This window comes from Papio anubis, chromosome 6, assembly GCF_008728515.1.
Source record: "Papio anubis isolate 15944 chromosome 6, Panubis1.0, whole genome shotgun sequence".
NCBI classification, from domain to species: domain Eukaryota; kingdom Metazoa; phylum Chordata; class Mammalia; order Primates; family Cercopithecidae; genus Papio; species Papio anubis.
The window spans coordinates 152,915,399-152,939,506 of NC_044981.1; the positions used below are offsets into that span (position 1 = coordinate 152,915,399).

The following is a 24,108-nucleotide window of genomic DNA, read 5'->3' on the forward strand; positions in this document are numbered from 1 at the left end:
CTCCTAAATTTTTACTAGAGCAGTGTTCATAAAGGATTCTGAAAATACCCATTTGATAATGCTCTTATCAAATAAGTAACAATGCTCTTTTGTAGGTGTAAGCCATATGAGGATGAAAGAAATTCACAATTTGCCTTTTAACATAAACTGTGTCATAATTTGTTAAAGAAAAACAATTTTCCCCTTCTTTTCTTACAGTGCTTATATTTGATGCAGTTAAAATAGAAAAGGTTATCATATAAATATTTGTAACTATTTGACATGTTCAAATGAAGAACCAGGGAGAAGTGAACAAATTTCTGCTAGAATTAACCGAAAGTCCGAATTTACCTCAGGATAGGGCATAAACAAACTCATGGGTTAACAGTGTTTAGTACAAATCAGTTATTCATGTAAGCCTTTCTGCTTTAGTTATAAGATCTTTTAGTAAGTATAAGAATTGCATTTTTTAGCATTAAATGTTTAGATTTTGCGAAGCTTGGATTAGTCCCTGGAAGCCAGGCTTATCATATTTTGCAAGTGTAAAAATGATGACCTCATTTAAATAGATCATTATACTTAACAATACAACAGTACCTCCAAGCTCAATTAGTGTAATGTTCTTTTCTGATGGAGATAAATTTGTGTTTGATTCTTAAGCAGTAACATAATTCTTTTTGTACTAGCCAATTGCTGATACTTTGTGGATTCAATAATACATTTAACCTTAGGCTAAAATGTCTTACTTTTTCCTACATTGAAAGAGGTGCCTGAACTTATCAGATAAAATCATAACCCAAAGATTCAATATATTCTTAGAACTGCTTACATTTAGAGATTGTTCTTTAAATGACTTGATTATTTCTTAAGAAATATAAATCAAGCATTCTTAATGTTGTCACGCTTTATAACTATGTGGAGGCTGGGTGCAGTGCCATGTGCCTGTACTTCCAGCTAAGTGGGAGGATCACTGGAGTCCAGGAGTTTGAGACCAGCGTGGGCACCATAGTGAGACTCTATCTCAAAACAAACAAAAAAACCAAACAAACAAAAAAGAGAACTATGTGGAAAAAATTGTTCCCAACACATTAAAATTTAATGCTTTCTTAAAACCAGCAACTTCTTATTTTTCTCAGATAGACTATTTTAACTTTTTGTTAGCGATTAGTTTTGTACAATGTGGCTATCTTAAATAATAAGGGATTTAAATTTGGGGGATTGAATTTGACTAAACTATTCAAGACTAGGGAATTTTAATAGAGAAACCAAGTGTGCCCAGGACTGATATCTAATCAGTGTGTACCAGTAGAGAAGAGCTATGTGCAACCTTGTGATTATAGTTAATAGCAATGTATCGTATACTGGAAAATTGCTTAGAGAGTAGATTTAAAATATTCTCACCACAAAAAATAAGTATTTGAGGTATTGGATGTGTTAGTTGATTTAGTATTCCACAATGTATACATATAACAAAATATCACGTTGTATGCCACAAATATATACAGTTTATTTGTCCACTAAAACAAAAGTATGTCCCTTGGAATACATTGGACATATTTATACTTTTTAAAAAAGTACCAGTAGAGATACAGTGGTTCCCTAATGGTCCCTCTCCACTGGAGACCCTCTCCCAGGATGCCCAGCCCTCTCCCCATGACTGGGCAATTAAAGGCTAACGCACAGCACAAAAGGCAGCTTCCAGGATCCCGACCCAGCGCTGTGGCTTGCTTCTGTTCTAATTGGCCTATCTTCTGCCTTACTTGTCATTGGATATTTTGAATATCACTCCTGGGTGAATCTATATAATAAACAAAGGTCCAAGTGTGTTCTATAACATAATGAGAAACTGCAACTGTGTGTCAATAAAAATTATCTGTATAAGAAAATACTATTTCTCAAGGTTTGATGTCAGATTAAACATCATTTTCTCAGGGACCCCTCTTATTTAAAGCTCCCAGCTATGTGTCCCCACAATGTCCTCTATTCTTCCTCTCTTTGTCTGTACTTTCTCTGCTTGTATAATGTCTGGTTTTCCCAGCAGACTGTACACTCCATGAGGGTAAGGGCCATGTCTACAACCCCAGTGGCTAGGTAAAAAGGGTTCAATACATTTTCGTTGAATATAAATTTAAAAAGCGATTTCCATATAATTTTTCTAAAAAATTATTTCATCATTTGTTATTGAAGTTTTTTCTGGCATTAAAAATATCTTTGGAATTTAGATGGACCACTGTCTCTCATTTTGTTATTTAAATTTGGACACAATTTGTTCTCTTCTCGACATGGCTGTTCATTGCACTGCATGTGGTAGTCCCTATTCCTGATTAACGGACGCCAACCTGGAAATCTTCTTGGCCTTGGGGAACTGAGAACCATATAATAATTGAATTGAATGAATACAATAATAATTGAAGGCTCAATTATTATTAGAAGATATCTGAGTCCTAGGATATTAAACCTCAATCTTTCTCATTGTCCTTTCTTGGAAGCAACTCCCAGCAGTCTTTTTGAGAGTCAGTATATGGACCCACAATTCATAGTAATATGGAAATATTTTTCAGTTAATGAGAGAAGGAAGGTAGGATGATGCGAGGCTATTTCTACCAAAGAGAGGGGTATTTTTACAAAAATGATTCAAGCCATAGTTTTTATAGGACATGGAGTATAAAGTGCATAATAAAGACAATAGTTGAAAGAGTAAAATCAAGGTGAGAAAAGATATTGTAGAGACTGAAACATGAGCCAGAGATTTCCTTGTGGGCAAAGAGAAAGTGATGGGGGCACAACTCTAACGGAAGGAGCCGTGAGAATGTCTTCAGTTACAGGTTTTGTTTTACTAAAGGATGAAATAAACGCTATGTAAATAGTTGTTTCTTTTAAATTACCTAGCTCAGAGACAGCAAGCCTAGAAACCACAAAGGTTATAACACGAATCCAACAGTTTTAAAAATATACAATTAAGTGGCATTATATAGAGGCAGGACAGTAGGATGAAATAAGAGACTCTTGATACTGCTGCTGACTAGCTGTGCTGTATCAAGCAAGTCTTCACCTTTCTTGAACTATTTTCTTAGGTTAGAATATTTAATTTCTAAAGTTTCTTCTAGCTTGAAAATTTCATTATTTTGACAACTGTGATTACATGAGGCTTAGACAATGGTAAGATAATTTCTTAATTTGTATGCTGCTATGGTCTGAATATTTTGTGACCCTCCAAAACTCATATGTTGAAATATTCCTAATGTGTTGGTATTATGAGGTGGGGCCTTTAGAAAGTAACTAGGTGATGAGGGCAGAACCCTTGTCAATGGGATTAGTGCATTTATGAAAGGCCTGAGGAAAGTTTTTCCCCCCTTTTACAATGTGAGGACACAGTGAAAAGGCACCATCTTTGAAGAAGAGAGCTAGCCCTCATCAGACATCGAATCTGCTGGCACCTTGATCTTGGACTTCTCAGCCACCAGAACTGTGAACAATACATTTCTGTTGTTTATAAATTACCTAGTCTAAGGTATCTTGTTATAGCAGCCTGAACGGATTAAGACAAGTGCTGTAAAGGGAAGTCTTCTGATAAATTCAGAAGAAGCCAAATGATGTGCTTATGCAGAAAAAGCCCAGATGAAAGGTGAATCCATTATGATGGTTCTCTGGTCATCGAGATGAAGTACCCTTAGGAAAGTACCTTTTTGTATCACACACTGAAACTCACATGGTTCTAAAAATCAGAATGTAGTATATTTTTTAGACTACACTAGATTACATCCCTGTTTTTAGACATTTCCAATAACATGGCGACATCTAAAGATACAAAATACAATTATACATCGATCCCCAGAGATCCTTCCATATATATACATGTATGTGTATATATGTGTTTGTATACATGCGAGTACATATGTGTGTATATCATATATAAGTATGTGTGTGTATGTGTGTGTGTGTATGACTGAACGTCTAAGAAGAAAACATTTTACAGATACAAAAGCCCAGAGGGAGGGAGCCTAGAGCCACACAGGTAGACAAGAACCTACACTGTAGTAGCCCTTGGAGTTTAGTGTAACCAGTAATGGATAGAGGCTAGAGCACCAGATAAGACCTGGTACTGGGGAGAAAGGATTGGGGCTAAGGACACCTACAGCAAAGAGGACCCTTAGAGGACTACAGCCTCAGTGAAAAATGGACTTAAAAATTCTACATCCACCAGCACAAGGACGCTTATCTCTGCTTATAGCTCTGAGCACAAAGAAAAGTATTTCTGAGAAAGTGAAACCTCAGGCGTGTGCAAGGAGCTGAATAGTTGAATTTATCCTAATCACATGATGAGGAAAACCACAAGCTGAGAAATTAAGATAAAAAACTGGTTCTACCCAAAACTATAAAAACCCTGTAAGAAAACCTAGGAAATACCACTCAGGACACAGGCGCGGGCAAAGATTTCATGACGAAGATGCCAAAAGCAATTGCAATGAAAGCAAAAATTGACAAATGGGATCCAATTAAACTAAAGAGCTCTGCACAGCAAAAGAAACTATCGCCACAGTGAACAGACAACCTACAGAAAGGGAGAAATTTTTGCAATCTATGCATCTGGAAAAGGTCTAACATCCAGCATCTATAAGGAGCTTAAACAAATTTACAAGAAAAAAACATTAAAAAGTGGGCAAAGGACACGAACAGATATTTCTCAAAAGAAGACATACATGTGGCCAACAAACATGAAAAAAAGCTCAACATCACTGATCATTAGAGAAATGCAAATCAAGACCACAATGAGATACTATCTCACGCCAGTCAGAGTGGTTATTATTAATAAGTCAAAAAACAACAGATGCTGGCAAGGCTGTGGAGAAAAAGCAACGGTTTTACACTGTTGGTGAGAGTGTAAATTAGTTCAATCACTGTGGAAGACAAGTGTGGCAATTCCTCAAAGACCTAGAGGCAGAAATATCATTCAACCTAGCAATCCCCTTACTGGGTATATACCCAAATATATATAAATCATTCTATTGTAAAGACACATGCACATGTATGTTCACTGCAGCACTATTCACAATAGCAAAGTCATGGAATCAAGCTAAATGCCAATCAGTGAGAGACTGGATAAAGACAGTGTGGTATATATACACCATGAAATACTATGCAGCCATAAAAAGGAATGAGATCATGTCCTTTGCAGGGACATGGATGGAGTTGGAGGCCATTATCCTTAGCAAACTAACACAGGAACAGAAAACCAAACGTCGTATGTTCTCGCTTCTAAGTGGGAGCTAAATGATGAGAACATAAGGACACATAAGTGAACAACACACACTGGGGCCTGTTGGAGGGTGGGGGATGGGAGGAGGGAGAGGATCAGGAAGAATATTGGATGCTGGGCTTCATACCTGGGTAACAGTATGATCTTTGCAGCAAACCACCATGGCACACGTTTACCCATGTAACAAACCTGAACATCTGACACATGTACCCTTGAACTTAAAATAAAAGTTGGAAATTAAAACAAATAAACAGGTTCTAGGGGTGATACCTCAGGGGTATACGGCAGAAGCAGATGCAAAACCACTCTGAAAGGACTTTTCACCAATCCAGGCTACAAAGGATTTCCTTAGAAAAACAAGACCCATAATAAAATATTAGGACTGACAAGGAAATAAACAGTCCCCTATGAGGTAGAGTTAGCAGACACAATAAACCACGTGATTTTCAGCCCAAGAACTTGAGATAACAGAATAACAATCTTAAAGAAAGTATAATATACATGATTTATCATGATTAAAGGCATAAAGGACTATATAGGAGCCATAAAAAAATACGACACTGTGAAAAAGAACAGGTAAATATAAAAAAGTACAAATACACCTTCCAGAAAAAAACAGCCATGGAAACAAGTTTAATGCCAACGGCACACTGGACAGAGCTAAAGAGACTTTAAAATGAACTGGAAGACAGACCTGAGGAAATTACCCAAAATGTAGCAGAGAAAAATACAAGCATTTGTATTTTTTATATAAGATATTTTATGATCAGATTGAACCTCACAATGTTTTTCAGAAGATGAGGCAGCACACTGAGTATCTGAGCCACTCTTATGTAAAAAGTGGTACTAGAACTGTACTGTGCAATATGGTAGCCTCTAGACACATGTTGCTACTGAGCACTTAAAACTGTGGTTAACTGAGAAACTAAATTTTAAATTACATTTACTTTTAATTCATTTAAATTAAAAATATTATACAGTCACATGCCACATAACCTTTTGCTCGGTGACAGACCACCATTTGATGGTGGTCCCTTGAGATTATAACGGAACTATACAATGGAGTAGGCTATACCACCTAGGTTTGGTACATACATAACTCTATGTGTTCGGACGACATTGCCTAATGACACATTTCTTAGAACCTATTCCCATTGTTAAGCAACATGTGACTGCACTTGGTTTAGTTATTGGAAAACTTTGAAGTACGTTTGAAACAATTTGGGCACGTAAATCTACTTTGTATGAAAGATAAAATACTTTGATGAAAATGTAGTGTCTGAATTGAGATGTGCTGTAAGTGTAAAATATATACCAGATTTCAGACTCCATATAAAAAAACTAAAATATTAATTTTTAAAATAATTGAGTACATCTTGAGATAAAATTTTGGATATGTCAAAACATATTATTAAGTCCCTTTTAAACCTGGCTATTAGAAAATTTGAAATCACATATATGACGGACATATACCTATTGGACAGAAGTGTATTAGAACAAATAAAAAATGGAGATCCGAGTTACTTCCCCAGATCTAAAATGCTGGAGGCTGGAGAGTGGGGAATGAAACTCATCTGAAGACAGCTATTGCAGATAAAAGAAGCTGTAGAATCAAGAGTTTCACTTTCACTTACTGTCACTAAAAATAAAGTCACTCTAAGGGCGTTGGCTGCAAGTCTGTGACTTCTTTTAAGTTCCAGATAAAATTGCAATTAGGTTGAGAAAGTTGTTTCCACAATTATTAAAGTGACTATGAATATGGAACATGTATATATAAATATACTATGCACATACATTATACACACATATACATGCACATATACACGTGTACAGTGCATATTTTTGACCAGCTAAATTTCTCTTTTACTTTACATGTCCCAAATAGTCTAGTTTCCCAAATGCCCAAGATAAATTCGGGACTCTACCTCAATGGTTCTCATTTGAGGATCTTGCTAAAAGTGCTGACTTTGATTTGAAGGTCTGAGTTGGGAACAAAAATTCTACATTTAAAAAAAGCTGGCTGGGCACAGTGGTGCATGCCTGTAATCCCATGAGGGAGGCTGAGGCAGGCAGATCACCTGAGGTCAGGAGTTCGAGACCAGCCTGACCAAGAGATGGAGAAACCCCATCTATACTAAATATGCAAAATTAGCTGGGCCGTGGTGGCGCATGCCTGTAATCCCAGCTACTTGGGAGGCTAAGGCAGGAGAATCGCTTGAACCCGGGAGGTGGAGGTTGTGGTGAGCTGAGCTCGCACCATTGCACTCCAGCCTGGGGAACAAGACTGAAACTCTGTCTCAAAAAAACAAGCTTTCTAGTGATTAGATATGTATTTGTGTGTCTACATATATATATATTAATATATACTTTAAATTTGAATCTTCAGTTAGTTCATTCATTTTACTCAGTGATCAAAGAAACATTTTACAACATGAATTTTGAGCCCAGAGCTGCAATAGACACTTTCCTTCCATTGGATCTTCTCTTCTTCTCAGGCCCTTCGTACTTGCCTTGTTTTTACTGTATTTCATCAATTATTTTACAATACACTAAGAAAGAATTGAATGCTGCCCATTAGACTATGACATTCATTTAACCATAGCCCTATTCAAAAATGTCGAAATGTGAAAAATATGCATCTGTGATGATACATGGAATCAGTTTCCCCAGGTCTTACTTGAGACCCACATTTAACACTGCTGATGGATACTGGGGCCTGGATGCCACTTTATACCCCTTCCCATACATGAATTCATGATGTCTCCCCCAAATAATCCCTACTTTCTTCTGAATTCTACATCTCAGTAAGCAACGCAAGCCCTAGGTAATTCAGATGCAGACAGTTCTCAGTCCATACCCTGAGAAACAATGTTCTTCAAGGAAAGTCTCTATAATTGTTCTCAGTGTTGTGATATTTATGGTTACCATCTAAGGGTTTGCTAGCTCAAAGTCAATGTTTTCTTACAGGTATTTTATAAATATACCAAGGATACCAGCCAGCCCCACAATGTAGCCTCAAGAACTACTTAGAAAGGTAGCTGTGTAACACTACTCCCTGTTTTTGAATCTTAAAATTTTCTCCTTGTTTAGGACAAAATATTTCCGGCTTGTGACTCAATATATAATATTCATTCTAGTAAATCTTTCACTAAAGCATCACTTTTATCCTAACTTTTAGGAAGGAAATCTGTCCTGGATATGACAAAAAGGCTGCAAAAAGGAAAAGGAGCCAGATGGTAACCACCTAAGTCCAGTAACCACATGATCTTGAGACTTTTTATGCTGAAATATAACCCCACTCACTTATGCACTCTAAAATGTTGTGTAATCATGACTTAGTGCCACCACTAAATGAATATGGAATGTGTTACATTTAATGTGCTCTGAGGGTACTGCTGTGTATTTTATTATATAATCATAAACCCATTGATATACCTGAATAAACCACATCCACCTCTAAAGCATCATTTCTCTCCATATCCACTTAAAACTGCAAATGGCTTAATCTAGTGTCTCAATACACTTAAGACTTAAAAGGAGACTAAAGATGAACAAGGTGAACATTTTGATAGCACTTTCTACAAAAAATGCTTTATTTAAAAATATGATCTTTTTAAAAAGGAGACAACTTTTATATACACTTACTTTAGAAACAGTCAAAAACACAACAAAATAAATTCAGATTTAGAAATGATGATTTATAACATACAATACTGGTGTGCTGAACAAGACAGTTTAAATGTATGATTCTTTTTGTCCCTTCACATTTCAATAATTCACATTTGTTAAAACTAGTGGCTGGGACTAAAGAAAAGGTCATATCTGAATCCTTTCCCCTTCAGAAATCTGTCACCCTTCTGGGCAGTTACAGAAATGGCAGCAGCTAGGCAGTGTTTGTATTTCTTTGGGTGCCTGCCTCTGTGTCAAAAAATGTCTCTCTGCTTTTATTAATTTTTCTATGAAATTTATTTTTTTGTGGCTATAGGGCCTGGTCATATGTCCCAGGCCTTTTAAAATCTAAATTTCTAAAAATGGACACTCCGTAAGGGCAAGGAGCATACACTGCTATGACCTAACTGGACTCAGAGTTCAATGCTCTTAGGTTATCAGCAAGAGACATGATTTTGATCTTCCAGTTAGCACTCCGAAGAGCTATCAACCAATCTTTTTCAGCATGGTAGTGAAATATTTCAAACCATATTCAAACATCTAATATAGACTTATAATAAAACAGGAAAAATGGCTTGCCAAATTAAAGTGCTATGAGCTACTACATTCAAGAGGTTATCTTGATTTTCTTTTATTTTTTGAGATGGAGTCTCACTCTGTCGCCTAGGCTGGAGTGCAGAGGCATGATCTCAGCTCACTGCAACCTCTGCTCCTGGGTTCAAGCAATTCTCCCTGCCTCTCAGCCTTCTGAGTAGCTGGGACTACAGGTGCCCGCCACCAAGCCTGACTAATTTTTGTATTTTTAGTAGAGATGGGGTTTTCCTATGTTGGCCAGGCTGGTCTAGAACTCTTGACCTCAGGTGATTCACCTGCCTCAGCCTCCCAAAGTGCTGGGATTACAGGTGTGTGCAACTGCGCCTGGCCTATCTTGATTTTATAATCTGATGTTTTAAAAACTATTTTCCACCATGGTCGCCGCTTCTCAAACTGGGGAACTCTAGCCATCTTCCGGGAGTGTCACTTTTTTTTTTCCCAGACATAGACGTTTAAAAAATTTTTTAATCTTAAAAAGTCCTGTTGTATATATTCACAGGTAAAATAGGAATAATTTTAAAGATAAAACACATGACTTCAAAGAAATTACAAGTTGACATCTTGGACTCTACCCATCATACTTTATCTCCTCTGAGGAGGATTTCAGTAATTACAGCTGTGAAGCAATGACCTAGGAGATCTTGATTTCTCAACGTGTAGCCAGGTCTTTACTGACAGTGAATGTAAATAAAATTCAAAGTCTTGGTGCATCCTCCTGAGTTCCATCTTCAGATATAATGTAATTCTCTGATTAAATATATACAGTCCTGTCTATACTGATCAGGAATTAAGTCAACGAAAGAACTCTGGACTGATTTTTATTTTTCATTGTTTATAATTAGAGGAATGCTGCAGTTAAGAAGATTACTGCTTTACAACTAAAAATACACAACATGTGTCATCAAAGGGAGTGGAACTCATGAAGCCGAAAGATTAGAACTTGACCCAGTGAAAATAATGGGGACAGTAACTGGGTGGTTTTTTCCTTCTTCCAAATTTACATTAAATTATATCATCCCTATTCTTTACTGCCCTTTTGGCTGAAGAGGTAAATACATGGTATTTTTCTGAATAATTAATTACATTACCTCCTCTAGAATCCCAAATCCACTAGGGATTCTTTCTTGACTCCAAAAGGATGCTTTCGGTATGTCATGGGTATAAACTCAAACTGCTTGCCAATTGTAACTACTTGTCAAATAGAAAGTCAATAGCCATTTTCTGTATAAATAACATTTATAAAGAACAAAATTAAGTTGCAAATGAAATTATGTCAAATTTACAGTTTCTTTTTTTAAACAATGGGTCAATGTCATCAACATTATCTGTAAATCAAGTTACCATCTGATACATTTAATAATTAAATACAGTTAAATATGACAATGGATCAAAAATGATCCTAGCTAGTTTAAGGATTAATCTAATTAATCCCACAATTTAATGAGACCATCCCAACCACATGTTATGACCTTAGAAGTTTCATGAGGATGCCACACTGCACCTATACACACTTTATCATGAGCTTTAAATCGACTGTAGAGTTTTGTGGTCTTCCAGTCCCAAATGTTTAATTTTCCATTTCCATCTCCTGAAATCACATAACTATAATGGGAAGAAAAATAAATTCAAATTATTCAAATACCTTAACCTGGTAAGGTGAATGAAGAATAGGGGAAGATACTGTCTTTTCACATTAACATTAAAAAAACATCCAATGCAAATATACAATACTCAGAATAACAGGTAGAACATGAAGCAGTCTACAATTTGAAATTCTATTTTAAAAAACCTCCCAACCAATCTAAGAGTAGAAAATTATTTTTAACTGGGAAGACTGGGAGTCCCGGGGCCACAGTGAATGAGGTTACACAATCAGTCTCTAGATAGTCAGAAACAGAGATTGGAGAACCAATTCCACATATAGCTAGGGAACCTTTTAGATCGATTCCATCATAGTAGCTCTACCACTTTCATAATTACTTTTTGGCTTTAATATCTTTTGAATACATCTAGAACTGAATCAGAGGTAGGCCCAATTACTAAGCTAAACATACAAAGTTACTGGGATTTCTAAATTACTTCTACCTATACATTTTAACTAAGAATCATGCTGTAGGCTTCACAAATCCAGTGTGACCTAGAGATATTCAAAAGCTGGATTAGAGGTTTCAGCACAGACAAGCTGTAGTGAAGCTGTAACTGCAACACTGTAATACACAATTAATTCTTCTGGTGTTCATTCAGTCATAGCAATACAGTGATTATAGCACTTCTAGTCTTGCTTAGAAAAGCAGAGAGAAAATAAGGCTTTGGTTATATTGACAGGGATTTAGGTGACTAAAGGGCATAAGCCTAAGTAATAGAAGGGAATATACTAAAGCAAGAACCTAAAAAAAGCAAAATGTAATTTTCCTAATTTGTTCTCACCTTTATAGCCAGCATTTTGAAAATGTTAACAGATTATCGAGTTTTCATAAAAATATATTATGTGAGAGTGATGTGTAAAGTGTTATTTGTACAACAACAGTTTATATCATATTTGAATACTAGAACAGATTAGAAGTCTTAAACTTACCTCATGTCTGGTGAAAAGTCCACCTGACAAGCATAGCCTGCTACCATATGGCCCTTAAAAATTTTTTTCTTATTTAATCTAAATCTGTTCTGTGCTCCAAAAATTAAGATTTGGTTGTCCATTGATTGGCATGCTAGCCATTTTCCTGTAAATTCAATAAATGAGGTATTTTAGAGAAAGACTAAAACATTTTTAAAAACTTTTTATTTTAAATATGTTCACTGTGATTAATGTAACTTTTGCTCCCAAATACTTTATAACACTAAAAAATAAATTTACTATACCACCTGTAAAGTGTTACAAATATGTCACTGGCAAGAGGTATTAATATATAAACTAAAGGCTTTTGCATATACAATCCTATATCATTGAGCACTCTCATATAAAAGCTTTTTTTTTTTTTAAAAGAATAAGGAAATATAGAAATTCCAAGTTTCATGTTAAAGAAATAAGCTAAAAGTTATGAAATGAAATGAATTTATAGTAAGTTAGACAACAGAACTATGGGAAATAGGAGAAAGAGACTTATCTGTGGTAATTATGGAATAAAGAAAGATTAACTGGTGAGAAAGCCTAGGGTTATAAAATAAAACTATACAAAAAAAGAGGTAATTTAAAAAAATTATAGTAACTTTTTTAACAGCCACAATGCTTTTCTCTACTTAGGATTCATCAAAGCCCCCAGAGCCTAAACTGCAGTGTCTATAGTCATGCGCCACTTAACAATCTTTCAGTCAATGATGGACCACACATATGACAGTGGTCTCATAAGATTATAGAGCCAAATTTTTACTGTATCTTTTCTATATTTAGATATGTTTCGATACACAAATGCTTACCACTGACTACATTATTCAGAACAGCAACATGCCATACAGGGGTAGAGCCTAAGAGCAACAGGCTATACCATACAGCCTGGGGTAAGTAGGCTCTACCATCTAGGTTTGTGTAAGTACTCTGTATGATGTTCATAAAATGACAAAATCACCTAATGCTGCATTTCTCACAAGTACCCTTGTTGTTAGGAATGCATGACTATACTTCCACCCTATATACAGTCATTCCTTGGTATCTGTTGGCAACTGGTTCCAGGATCTGCACTCCCTACCCAATACCAAAATCCACAGATGCTCAAGTCCCTTATATAAAATGGCATAGTCTTTGCATATAACCTACACATATCTCCTGTATATATTAAATCACCTCTCGATTACTTCTAATGCCTAATACAACATACATGCTTTGTACCTAGTTGCTATCCTGTGTTTTTTAATTTGTATTTTTAATTGTTATATTGTTATTTTTTACTGTTTGTTTTGTTGAATATTCTGGACTCGTGCTGGTTGAATCCCAGGATGTGGTGCTCATGGACACGAAGGGCCAACAGTACATGTAAACATTACTAAGTAAGGAAATAGACTCAATGCCTGAGTGGGTAAATGGCCTTGTTCAAGATGGGCACAAAATTTGTAACAGGTGGTTTAAAAATAAGCTACGTGAAATGTAGATGCACAGTGATGAAGTATATAATCTAGCAATTATCAAAAAAGGATTCACTTAGGTTGCTTTTCTTATAAAAAAGATAGAGCATTTGACAACTATTACCATTTGCTTGTGTCAGAGGCCCTGATGGAACACAAACTCTTCCTTGCCCCATTATGTGAGTTGACAGTGGCCTCGATGACAATGTCCCCCAAATATCAGAACCCCCACTTTAAGACTCTCATGTAGAGCTATAATTACATCAGTATATTGTCAGTATATCTGTAGCACAAATTATCTTGTACTGAAGACAATGGATTAAACAATATTAAATAGATTTATCTTTTTAATTTTTGCCTGAGGAAATTTTTTATAGTGAATTGCTAAAGTGTTCTCATTATAAAGAATCAGACCAAAATTTCCTATCCCCTGAAAGAGATTACAATAAAACATTATTCTTATTTTTTTTAGAGAGAAAGGTCTTGCTCTGTTGCCCAGGCTGGAGTATAGTCATGCAATCATAGTCAACCTCCTGACTCAAGCAAACTGCCCATCTCGGCCTCCCAAGTAACTAGAACTACAAACGTGCACCACCATGCCAGTTGATTTTTAAAATTTTATTTTGTAGAGACGAGGTCTCTCTATGTTGCCCAGGCTAGTCTCAGACTCTTGGGGTCAAGTGATTCTCCTGCCTTGGCCAATCATTATTAAATAATGTACTGAACGTGATTCTGTTTGGAAGGAGAATGAGAAAAGAATACTCTGGCCGGGCATAGTGGTTTAGGCCTGTAATCCCAGCACCTTGGGAGGCTGAGGAGGGAGGATAACTTGAGCCCAGGAGTTTAAGACTAGCCTGGGCAACAAAGGGAGACCCTTGTTTCTTAAAAAAAGAAAAGAAAAGAAAAGAAAAGAAAACTGATTGTTAAACAGAAATCTTCTGATGTTCAATCAATGTTAGCAGTAAATCATTTTTTTATTTTTATTTAAAAAAAGACAGAAAAGTAGGTGAGGTGACTTACATATGAAAGCCAGTAATTCTTTCTAATATTGTAAAGATTACCTTATACAAGTAATGGCACTGTGACAAACTTTCCCAAGAAGGAAGGGACCAAAGTTCTTTTGAATACAGAAATCACACCGTATCTTAAAAGCTCATTTAAAAATACAACCTACACACTAACTCACCATTTGGAGACAAAGTCACTGCAGGCATTGAGTGCATACTGGGTTCTGCTATATACTTGAAATCCACAGGGATATCCCTAAAAATTTTAAATAGGATATCGGAATAAGCAATTTTTATAAAGTACCTTCTGAAGAATTATCTCTGGAACAAAGGAATAATATGCAAATAAAAGCAAACTCTTGAAATTATGTATTTAATAAATCTTTCATGAAACTTTCTGGAAGAAGAAAAATCACAAGATGACACTGTATTGCTTATGGTGAATCTTGTACTTCATAAATGACTTCCCATGATCATTATAACAGTGACAGTGATTTTGTTTTCTATTTGATTTAAACCTGGCCTTTATGTTAAAAAATCTGTTACTAAAAGTTCTTTAATAATGTACCATGGCAACGGGTACACTAAAATCTCAGAATTCATCACGATATAATTCATCCATGTAGCCAAAACCCATTTTTAGTCCAAAAGCTGTTGAAGTAAAAATAAATAAATCAATTAAAAATGTACCATGGTAGGGCAAAGCAAGATGTCTGAGGCAAGCCTAGGGGGAAGTGTTATTTTACCAGCCAGTCAACCTTAACTCGAGTGGGTGAGAGTGTTAAAGAGCCTGCAGCAATGCAGGAGGATGACAGGCAAAGCTGTAGGGATCTGTGAGCTGGTCTAGCCCATCCAGAAATGATGATAAATTATGATAAATAAATGCTTGGTACCTGGACTATTTTCAGTTTACATGTAAAGCATTTCAAATGTGTTTGGTGAAGGAGAAAAAACATTAAAAAGAAAAAAAAAGCTCACGTGAATGATACAAAGAATGAAAGAAAAAAAAATAAAAAACTAGCCACCTAAATTTAGAACCATCAAAAGTTCTAAGTGCCTTTTCATTTTCAATATTCCCCAAGCTAAAAATCCTTTTCTGAAAGGAGTTTTGGTCTTGTTGCTTTTCATGAAACCAGAAATATTTTTTACAGAGTAATGTGTGGGAAATGTAATCTGATGAGTAACACAGATTATACAGCAGCAATTTCAATTTCAAACCCTGTTTCAAGTTCCAATACTCTGGTTAACTGTAAAACAATAATAATGTGCCTTAATATAAGGATTTTCTCTATTTATCCATCCATCCAGCAGAAGGAGCAAATGACTAGAAGAAACTTCTATCAGGGTCGTGGTCAGAGGAAAACATTTTCAGGTATAACCTGGGGAATAACATCATTTGTCAGATCTCCAACCCTTTATACCTCTATGGTACCAATGAGAACTGACATTTAGAATGACTCAAATGTATTAAAAAGATCTGCGATCGAAAAAAGGCTTGTTTCTTCCTTCCTTGTACTTATTGTTAGTGGTTAGTTATTTTACAATATGAATTAAAACATGAGAATTTTCTAAATTAACCGTATTCCAGGTTCATATTGATCAATGTGTTAACAAAAGTAAACAAAGAAATTCAAATGGATACCTTATTTCAAGGAATCTTCATACCAGGAGCTTGGAAGAAGAATTGGAACTACGCTGTGGACTTCATTATTTCTAGCAACAATGCCTGCTAGGCATAAACACAACATGGCTCGGCACAGTGGCTCACACCTGCAATCCCAGCACTTTGGGAGGCCAAGACGGGTGGACCACCTGAGGTCAGGAGTTTGAGACCAGCCTGGCCAACATGGCAAAACCCTGTCTCTACTAAAAATACAAAAATTAGCTGGGTGTGGTGGCACAGGCCTGTAATCCCAGCTACTCGGGAGGTTGAGGCAGGAAAATTGCCTGAAGCCAGGGGGCGAAGGCTGCAGTGAGCCGAGATCATGCCACTGCACTCGACACTCCAGCCTGAGCGACAGAGTGAGACTCCATCGCAAAAATAAACAAACAAACAAACAAACACAGCACTATTTTCTAATTGGATACTGTAACTCAGTATAATAAGCTAGTAATTCATATCTTGCAAATAATCTCCAGTTTAAAAATGAATTCACCAAAAAAAACACCTAATAAATGTCTATGAATTTTTAAAGCTAAAATATAAACAGTAGTGTCAACTTCCATAAAATTTTCTTTAAGAAATATTTTACCAAAATAAATACCTTCTGGAGAAAACACGTCTATGACATTTCATGCATTTGGTCAATTAAAATACCATGAGTTGGCCTGGTGCGGTGGCTCACGCCTGTAATCCCAGCACTTAGCAAGGCCGAGGTGGGCGGATCATGAGGTCAAGAGATTGAGACCATCCTGGCTAACATGGTGAAACCCTGTCTCTACTAAAAATACAAAAATTAGCTAAGCGTAGTGGCGCATGCCTGTAGTCCCAGTACTTGGGAGGCTGAGGCAGTAGAATCACTTGAACCTAGGAGGTGGAGGTTGCAGTGAGCCAAGATTGTGCCACTGCACTCCAGCGTAGGTGACAGAGTGAGACACTCCCTCAAAAAAAAAAAAAGTTGCTGAATATCTAATACAGTCTTTTATTCTCCTTTAGAACATAATACAGTTAGTTTGTATAGTTTTACTTAAGAAAGCCAAGTTTCCTTTTCTTGTATTATTATGGTACTCTAAGCAGGTACAGAGTATAAAAGTTTGGCAAACACCACTTGTCTGAAGGCCCCAGTGTTGCTAATTTTCCCAGAGAGGAGGTCAGCTATCACTTTGCGGAGGTCAGGGCGTCCCTTCCTCTCCTAAGCAAGTGGCCATCACTAGTAATTGCTCTTAGGGATGATTTATGCAGTGACGCACAGTTCCGGGGCTCCTGAGCTGGTTTTGCTTCCTACTTGTCTTTGTAGCAGGACAGACCCTCACATTTATTACTTTCTCACTAATCAAATCAAATACAAGTTATTACTACCTTCTCTCCTTACCAGTCCCCTCATTCATCTAACTATCCATCCACATGATCAAGAATTCAAGTTTTGTGAGGCCAGTAGTTTGTGACCAGCCCAGCAAACAGAGTGAGATCCTGTTTCTACAAAAAACTTAAAAATTAGCCTGGCATGGTGGCATGCACCTGTAGTCCCAGTCACTCAGGAGTCTAAGGGAGGAGGATCGCTTGAGCCCAGAGCCCAGTAGTACAAGGTTGCAGTAAGCTATGACTGCACCACTACATCTAGCCTAGGCAACAGAGTGAGATCCTGTCTCTTAAAACACAAAAAACAAGCTTTGGAATCAGTTTGATCAGAGTGTGAACTCTGGCCCTTTCATGTCCTATATAACCTTGGGCAAATTACTTAAACTATATTAACTTCCTTATACATAAAATGGGAATAACAAATGTACCTATCTTATAAGACTGCTTTGCACACTAAATCAGATGGTTCAGGTGAAATGCTTAGCATAGTGACTGGCATATAGAAAGAGCTCAATCAGTGTAACATCATTGATAATTATACCAATAATGACTTCTTTAGAGATTCAGCACATATTGTGTGCCAGGCACTGTGTTGGGAACAGACAGTAAGCATGACTCATACTGTTCTTTCTCTCATGGTTAAGAACTTGTCAGGAAAGAGAACAAATAAACAAGCACTTGAAGTATGCTAAAAGCTGTGGAAAGCCAATGACAGTGTGGGATGATACAGAGGAGGCACCTAATCTTATCTGAGGACTGGTCAGAAAGGCTCTCATAGTAACGGTTAAACTGAAATCTGTTTTTTGTTGTTGGGTTTTTTTTGTTTTTGAGACGGAGTCCCGCTCTGTTGCCCAGGCTGGAGTGCAATGGTGCAATCTCAGCTCACTGTAACCTCCACCTCCCAGGTTTAAGCGATTCTCCTGCCTCAGCCTCCCAAGTACCTGGGACCACAGGTGCACACCACCACATCTAGAGATGGGGTTTTACCATGTTGGCCAGGCTGGTCTTGAACTCCTGACTTCGTGATCTAACCACCTTGGCCTCCCAAAGTGCTAGGATTATAGGTGTGAGCCACCGTGCCCAGCCTGCAATCTGTTTTTTTAAAATTACATATTTATTTATAATTTTTAATTTTTTTATTCAGATGGGGTCTTGCTCTGTCACCCAAGCTAGAGTGCAGTGGCACAAGCATAGACCACGGCAGCCTCGACCTCCCAGGCACAAGCAATCCTCCTGCCTCAGCCTCCCGAGTAGCTGGGACTACAGGCCTGTGCCACCACACTAGCTAATTTTTTTATTTCTTGTAGAGACGGGGTTCAAGAACCCAGGCTGGTTTCGAACTCCTGGGTTCAAGCGATCCACTCAAATCAGCCTCCCAAAGTGCTGGAATTATAGGTATGAGCCATTGTGCCCAGCCAAGTTAAAGTAAAACCTAAAGAATGACGTCATTTGTAACAAAACAGTATCATGACTTTTTAGGAGTGTTTCCTAAGATCTGAGAGGAAATGAAAAAAAAAAAAGAAACATACTAACATTACCATTAGTTTAACAAAAATTCTTTGCTGACCAATGTTTTACTTTAGAACACCCACATACACATATCCTTAAGCCCTGTAATTGCTCGATTATTTAAATATTTACCAACTTCTTTTATACCACTCTACATTTAAACTTGAAAATATCTGAAACATCAGAAAGTTTGAGTATGATCAAACTGTTAAAGTACATAAAACAAAACAGAACATGTATATGTATGTTTATTCTCCAGAGTCTGTGCAAATGATTTAAGGTGGTTCATATAAAACTTGGGGTCCATATTAGATACTCTGTAAAAAAACATTTCTGAAGTAAGAAAGATCTTAGCTGTAAGGTAGTCTCTAACATGGGCTATATGTTAAGACTACTCTCCACTACTTGGGGATAATCTGAAGGGGTGCAGTGGTGGTGGTGGTGAGTGTGGGAGAAACTACAATTAAATTACATTAAATGTTCAGTCACCCAGATTGTCCTGACAATGGTTAGGGACCTGCTCAGGTCCCCAAAGGGACTTAGGTATAAAGAGGAAACCACTGGCTGTGGTTCAAGGCTTTCCACTTGTTGAAGCAGAAAAACTTGTGGGGGATGGAAAGATACACTTTTTAGTCCTTGCTAGGAGGACTCATGGCTGAGCTGTGCTTCATAACTGACTGGTTTCCATTCAGTCATTCATTTTAACAAAAAGGTTAGTAAGCATTTTTTTGCAACTAAATTATAGAACACACAATGATATGTAATGAAACTAGTATATTGCTTAACTTTAGAAAAATATTTTTTTCCCTAGGAAAGTACAATTAACCAATATATGACTATATTCTATAAGTAAAACATTTGTACCAGAGTGATGATATGGGGTTACATGGTTTGGTTCTGTGTCCCCTCCCAAATCTCATCTTGAATTGTACTTCCATAATTCCCATGTATTGTGGGCGCGACCCTGTGGGAGATAATTGACTCATGGGGATGGTTTCTCCCATACTGTTCTCGCATGGTAGCGAATCAGTCACACAAGATCTGATGGTTTTATGAAGCGAAACCCCTTTCACTTGGCTCTTATTCCCTCTCTTGCTGCCACCATGTAAGAAGTGCCTTTCTGGCCAGGCGTGGTGGGTCACGCCTGTAATTCCAGCACTTTGGGAGGCCAAGGTGTGCGGATCACAAGGTCAGGAGATCAAGACCATGCTGGCTAACACAGTGAAACCCCGTCTCTACTAAAAATACAAAAAATGAGCTGGGTGTGGTGGCAGGCACCTGTAGTCCCAGCTACTCGGGAGGCTGAGGCAGGAGAATGGCATGAACCCGGAAGGCAGAGCCTGCAGTGAGCCGAGATCACGCTGGTGCACTCCAGCCTGTGCGACAGAGCGAGACTCCATCTCAAAAAAAAAAAAAAAAAAAAAAGGGCCTTTCTCCTTCATCAATGGTTGTGGGGCCTCCCTAGCCATGTGGGACTTAAGTTCATTAAACCTTTCTTTTATAAATTGCCCAGTCTCACGCATGTCTTTATCAGTAGTGTGAAAACAGACTAATACATGGGGCATCTTTCAGTACTGAATAATCATAAAAAGTGGACATTTAAAAAAATTAAGATATACGCCACTACTTTCTTTGGGTGGTTCTAGGGCCACGATCTTATGCTCAATCCCCCTCCTCCTTGCCAGTTATTTTACAGAGATGAATAAGGAACCTAATAAAGAATGTAAGACAGCAAAATACAAATCCAGCATCACTACAAGAAAAACAACTCAAGATACACATCCTTTGAAAAGACTATCCAAAGATTATAAATGGTAGCATGTTTAGATTTTAATCTCCACATTGTCAGTATTTACATAGTTAAAAGTTTGATTGGCAAGCCAGGATCACAGTTGCAAAAAATATTCAATGGTTCCATATTATCAGGCTTCATCTTCGTCGATATCATTTTTAACTGCTTGCTTTATATAAATCAGATTTTGTACTGATGGAAACTCACCATTCCCAAACTCTTAGGCTTTTATCATCAGATGTGCTCACAAATCTCCTGTTCTCATCCACAAAAACGATGGTGTTGACAGCTCCCAAATGCCGATCATATTCCTGCACAATTTCTCCACTTCGGATGTCCCACTGTATATCAGGCAAGAAAAAAGGTAAAGACAGAAGTCGAGTGGATTTATGAAAGACCATAATTCTGGAAAGTGGAGAAAGAGAAGATCTTCAACATGATGTTTTTATAAATGTAAATTTTTCTAAGAATGGTGCATCAGCCGTCCCTAAAAGTAGCAAACATTAAATGAGTAATATTAGCTTATTAACTTATTCCATCCCCTTATACAACATAAAGCTTAGGAGTCTTAACAAAATACTGTGAAAAACTTACTTGCACAATCTTCTTATCAGACATCCCAGCCACAAAGAGATTTTGCTTATCTTCATCAGGATTGAATTTGACACAATAAGGTACTTTTCGGTTTGTAAATCTTGATATACACTGTCCTAAAACCAAAGACTCAAATTAAATAGGTAAAATAAATTTGACCACTTAAAGATGACTGTGAGATTAACATCTAGAGGTCACCAGCTTAATAAATTTTGAAGAAGGGCTGCCTGCTTGCTCTTTACTGTAAACTACATTTGTTCTTTTTCACAGATTTTTAATGATTAAAAATAATTTTTTCAAAAGTAAATCTGCACTACCAATTGTAGAATAAATAAATTATAACTTCATTCATATAATGAAATAGTGCAAGCAATAAAAAAGATCAAACTATTGGTATAAGCCATGAGGGACTCTCAGACATTATGCTGGAGCTAGAAACAAAAGAGAAAAAATGGTATGATTTCATATATAAGAAGTTTAAGAAGAGGAAAAATGAATCTGTGATGACAGAAGTGGTTACCATGGTTACTGGGAGTGGGCACAGACTGGAAAAGGGCATAAGAAACCTTTACTGAGTGCTGGAAATATTCTATATCTTGATCTTGGTGGTAGACAACTGCATAGGTATGTTTACAAAAAAAAAAAATCACTGAATATTTAGGCACTTCATACATTTTACTGTATGTATATTTTATCTTGATTTTTAAAAGAACCTGCAAAATGGTAGTCTCTCAGCCTTGGCCACACGGTACAATCATCTAGTCTATACACTGTACCAATTACGTAAATACCTCTGAAGGTGGGACTCAGGCATCAGTAACATTAAAGCTCTTCGGATGATTATAATATGTGGCCAGAACTGAGAACCACTGCTAAAGTGCTGAAGAACATGGGCTTTGGCATCAGAGAGAGCTTCATTTGAAACCAAGTCTGCCACTTACTAGCTGTGTGACCCTGAAAAAGTTAGCTCTTTAAGCCTCAGTTTCCGTATCTATAATCTAATAATAGTACTTACCTCATAGGGATAAATTAAGATTGAAGGAGATACTGAATATCAATGCTTAGCAATTATGCCTATTAGATGACGTTTAATAAATATTAACTATTATCATTACCCTTCAAATACAGTAAGGGTAATGATAATAAGACAATAAGATAATAAGATGATTTTTCTAATTACATAAAATTATACTAGCCACAACACATTAATGTGAATCAATTAATAAGCAGCAATTAGTATGGCTGTGAATATATAAAACCAACTGGCCTGTGAAAGTTTAGACCTACATTTTAATCAATTTGTGCAAACACATTTAATTTTGTTCATTAGACATTTATTGCACTTCTGTTATATGCAATGCACAGTGCGAGATGATGTAGGGGAACAGAAAGATCAATTAGATGGCCTATACAAGATTTTGACTTTGCTTATCTCTCAATATGTTTGCTTGATAAACTCTATCTGGTGGAAACAAGTTTCACAGTAAAAGAGTTACTTATGCTCAGTTTCAACTCTACAAATGTATTCTGTGATATTTGCTGACAGTGAATGGTAAGAGAATCAGCAGTTATAGAAGGTGCCATTTGGCCACAGAAGACTACTCACACCATTTCATATATAAACGATAACTTGTAAGATGAATATGTATTAGCATAAGTGAACTCTTACCTGTCTCAGTGTCCCAGAGCTTAAGATACCTGTCATAGGCTGCGCTGAGGAACTGTGTTCCTGCAGTATTGAAGCAAATATCCCTAACAGCCTTACTGTGACCTAAAGGTGGAGTCAACAGAAACAGCAATGAGGTGAAGCATCATATCTTCTCTTAAAACATAAACACCATAAAGAGACACAGCACTAAGCAGTGGTTCTCAGCTGTGAGTCAAGATCACTGGAATGCCACTGCCTGATTTACTGACTTAGAATATGTTATGTGTGGGCTTCAGAATGTGGGCGTTTTTTTTCCTCTTGAAGAAGCTCCTCAGGTGATTCTGATGCATAACATCTTGGTTAAGAACCAAGAGAAAAGGTTTAACTTTTCTTTTAAGTCTGTCATAGCAATTTCTTAATATGCAGTACATACAAGTGACGACTAGCTAGCCAAGAATTTATGAATGTAAAAGACCAATTATTGCCAGTGAAAGAAATGGCTGCTGGAATTTTGGAGGTTCACTCTCAGACTGTTCACCAGGCTGCAAGTGAAAACAAAGTGACCTAAACCTAAAGCTCAGGAAACTGTAGCCCTTGTTCAATAATTGCATATTTCTGTGATCATATTACCAAATTTCATAGAAACTGATTCAGAATGTAGGAGACTTTCCAAAAACTATTATTAGCTTGCACTGGTTTTTTATTTTTGAGACAGGGTCTCACTCTGTTGCCCCGCCTGGAGTGCAGTGGCTAGATCTCAGCTAACTGTAAACTCAACCTCTCTGGCTCAAGCGATCCACCCACCTCAACTTCTCGAGTAGCTGGAATTACAGGTGCGCATCACCACGCCTGGCTAATTTCTGTATTTCCTGTAGAGACAGGGTTTTGCCACGTTGCCCAGGCTAGCTTCTATTGTTTTAAGATGATGTTTTGACAATACACTAATTTTAAGGTGCTGATTACACTTTACTTAAAAATGAATAT

The 24,108-nt window shown here is 37.0% G+C and overlaps 1 protein-coding gene across 1 annotated transcript in view; it reads right to left on the reverse strand.

Moving 5' to 3' along the window:
• Positions 1-9,912: 9,912 nt before the first annotated feature.
• Positions 9,913-24,108, reverse strand: part of LOC116275379 (pre-mRNA-processing factor 17) — a 48,800-nt gene continuing 34,604 nt past the window's right edge. The window contains exons 10-15 of the mRNA XM_031667507.1: positions 23,146-23,247; positions 21,477-21,592; positions 21,090-21,223; positions 14,742-14,818; positions 12,075-12,219; positions 9,913-11,101 (exon numbers count right to left, since the gene is read on the reverse strand). Of these exons, the coding sequence (XP_031523367.1) occupies positions 10,924-11,101; positions 12,075-12,219; positions 14,742-14,818; positions 21,090-21,223; positions 21,477-21,592; positions 23,146-23,247 (752 nt within the window). The 3' untranslated portion in view covers positions 9,913-10,923. The remainder of the gene's footprint in view (positions 11,102-12,074; positions 12,220-14,741; positions 14,819-21,089; positions 21,224-21,476; positions 21,593-23,145; positions 23,248-24,108) is intronic.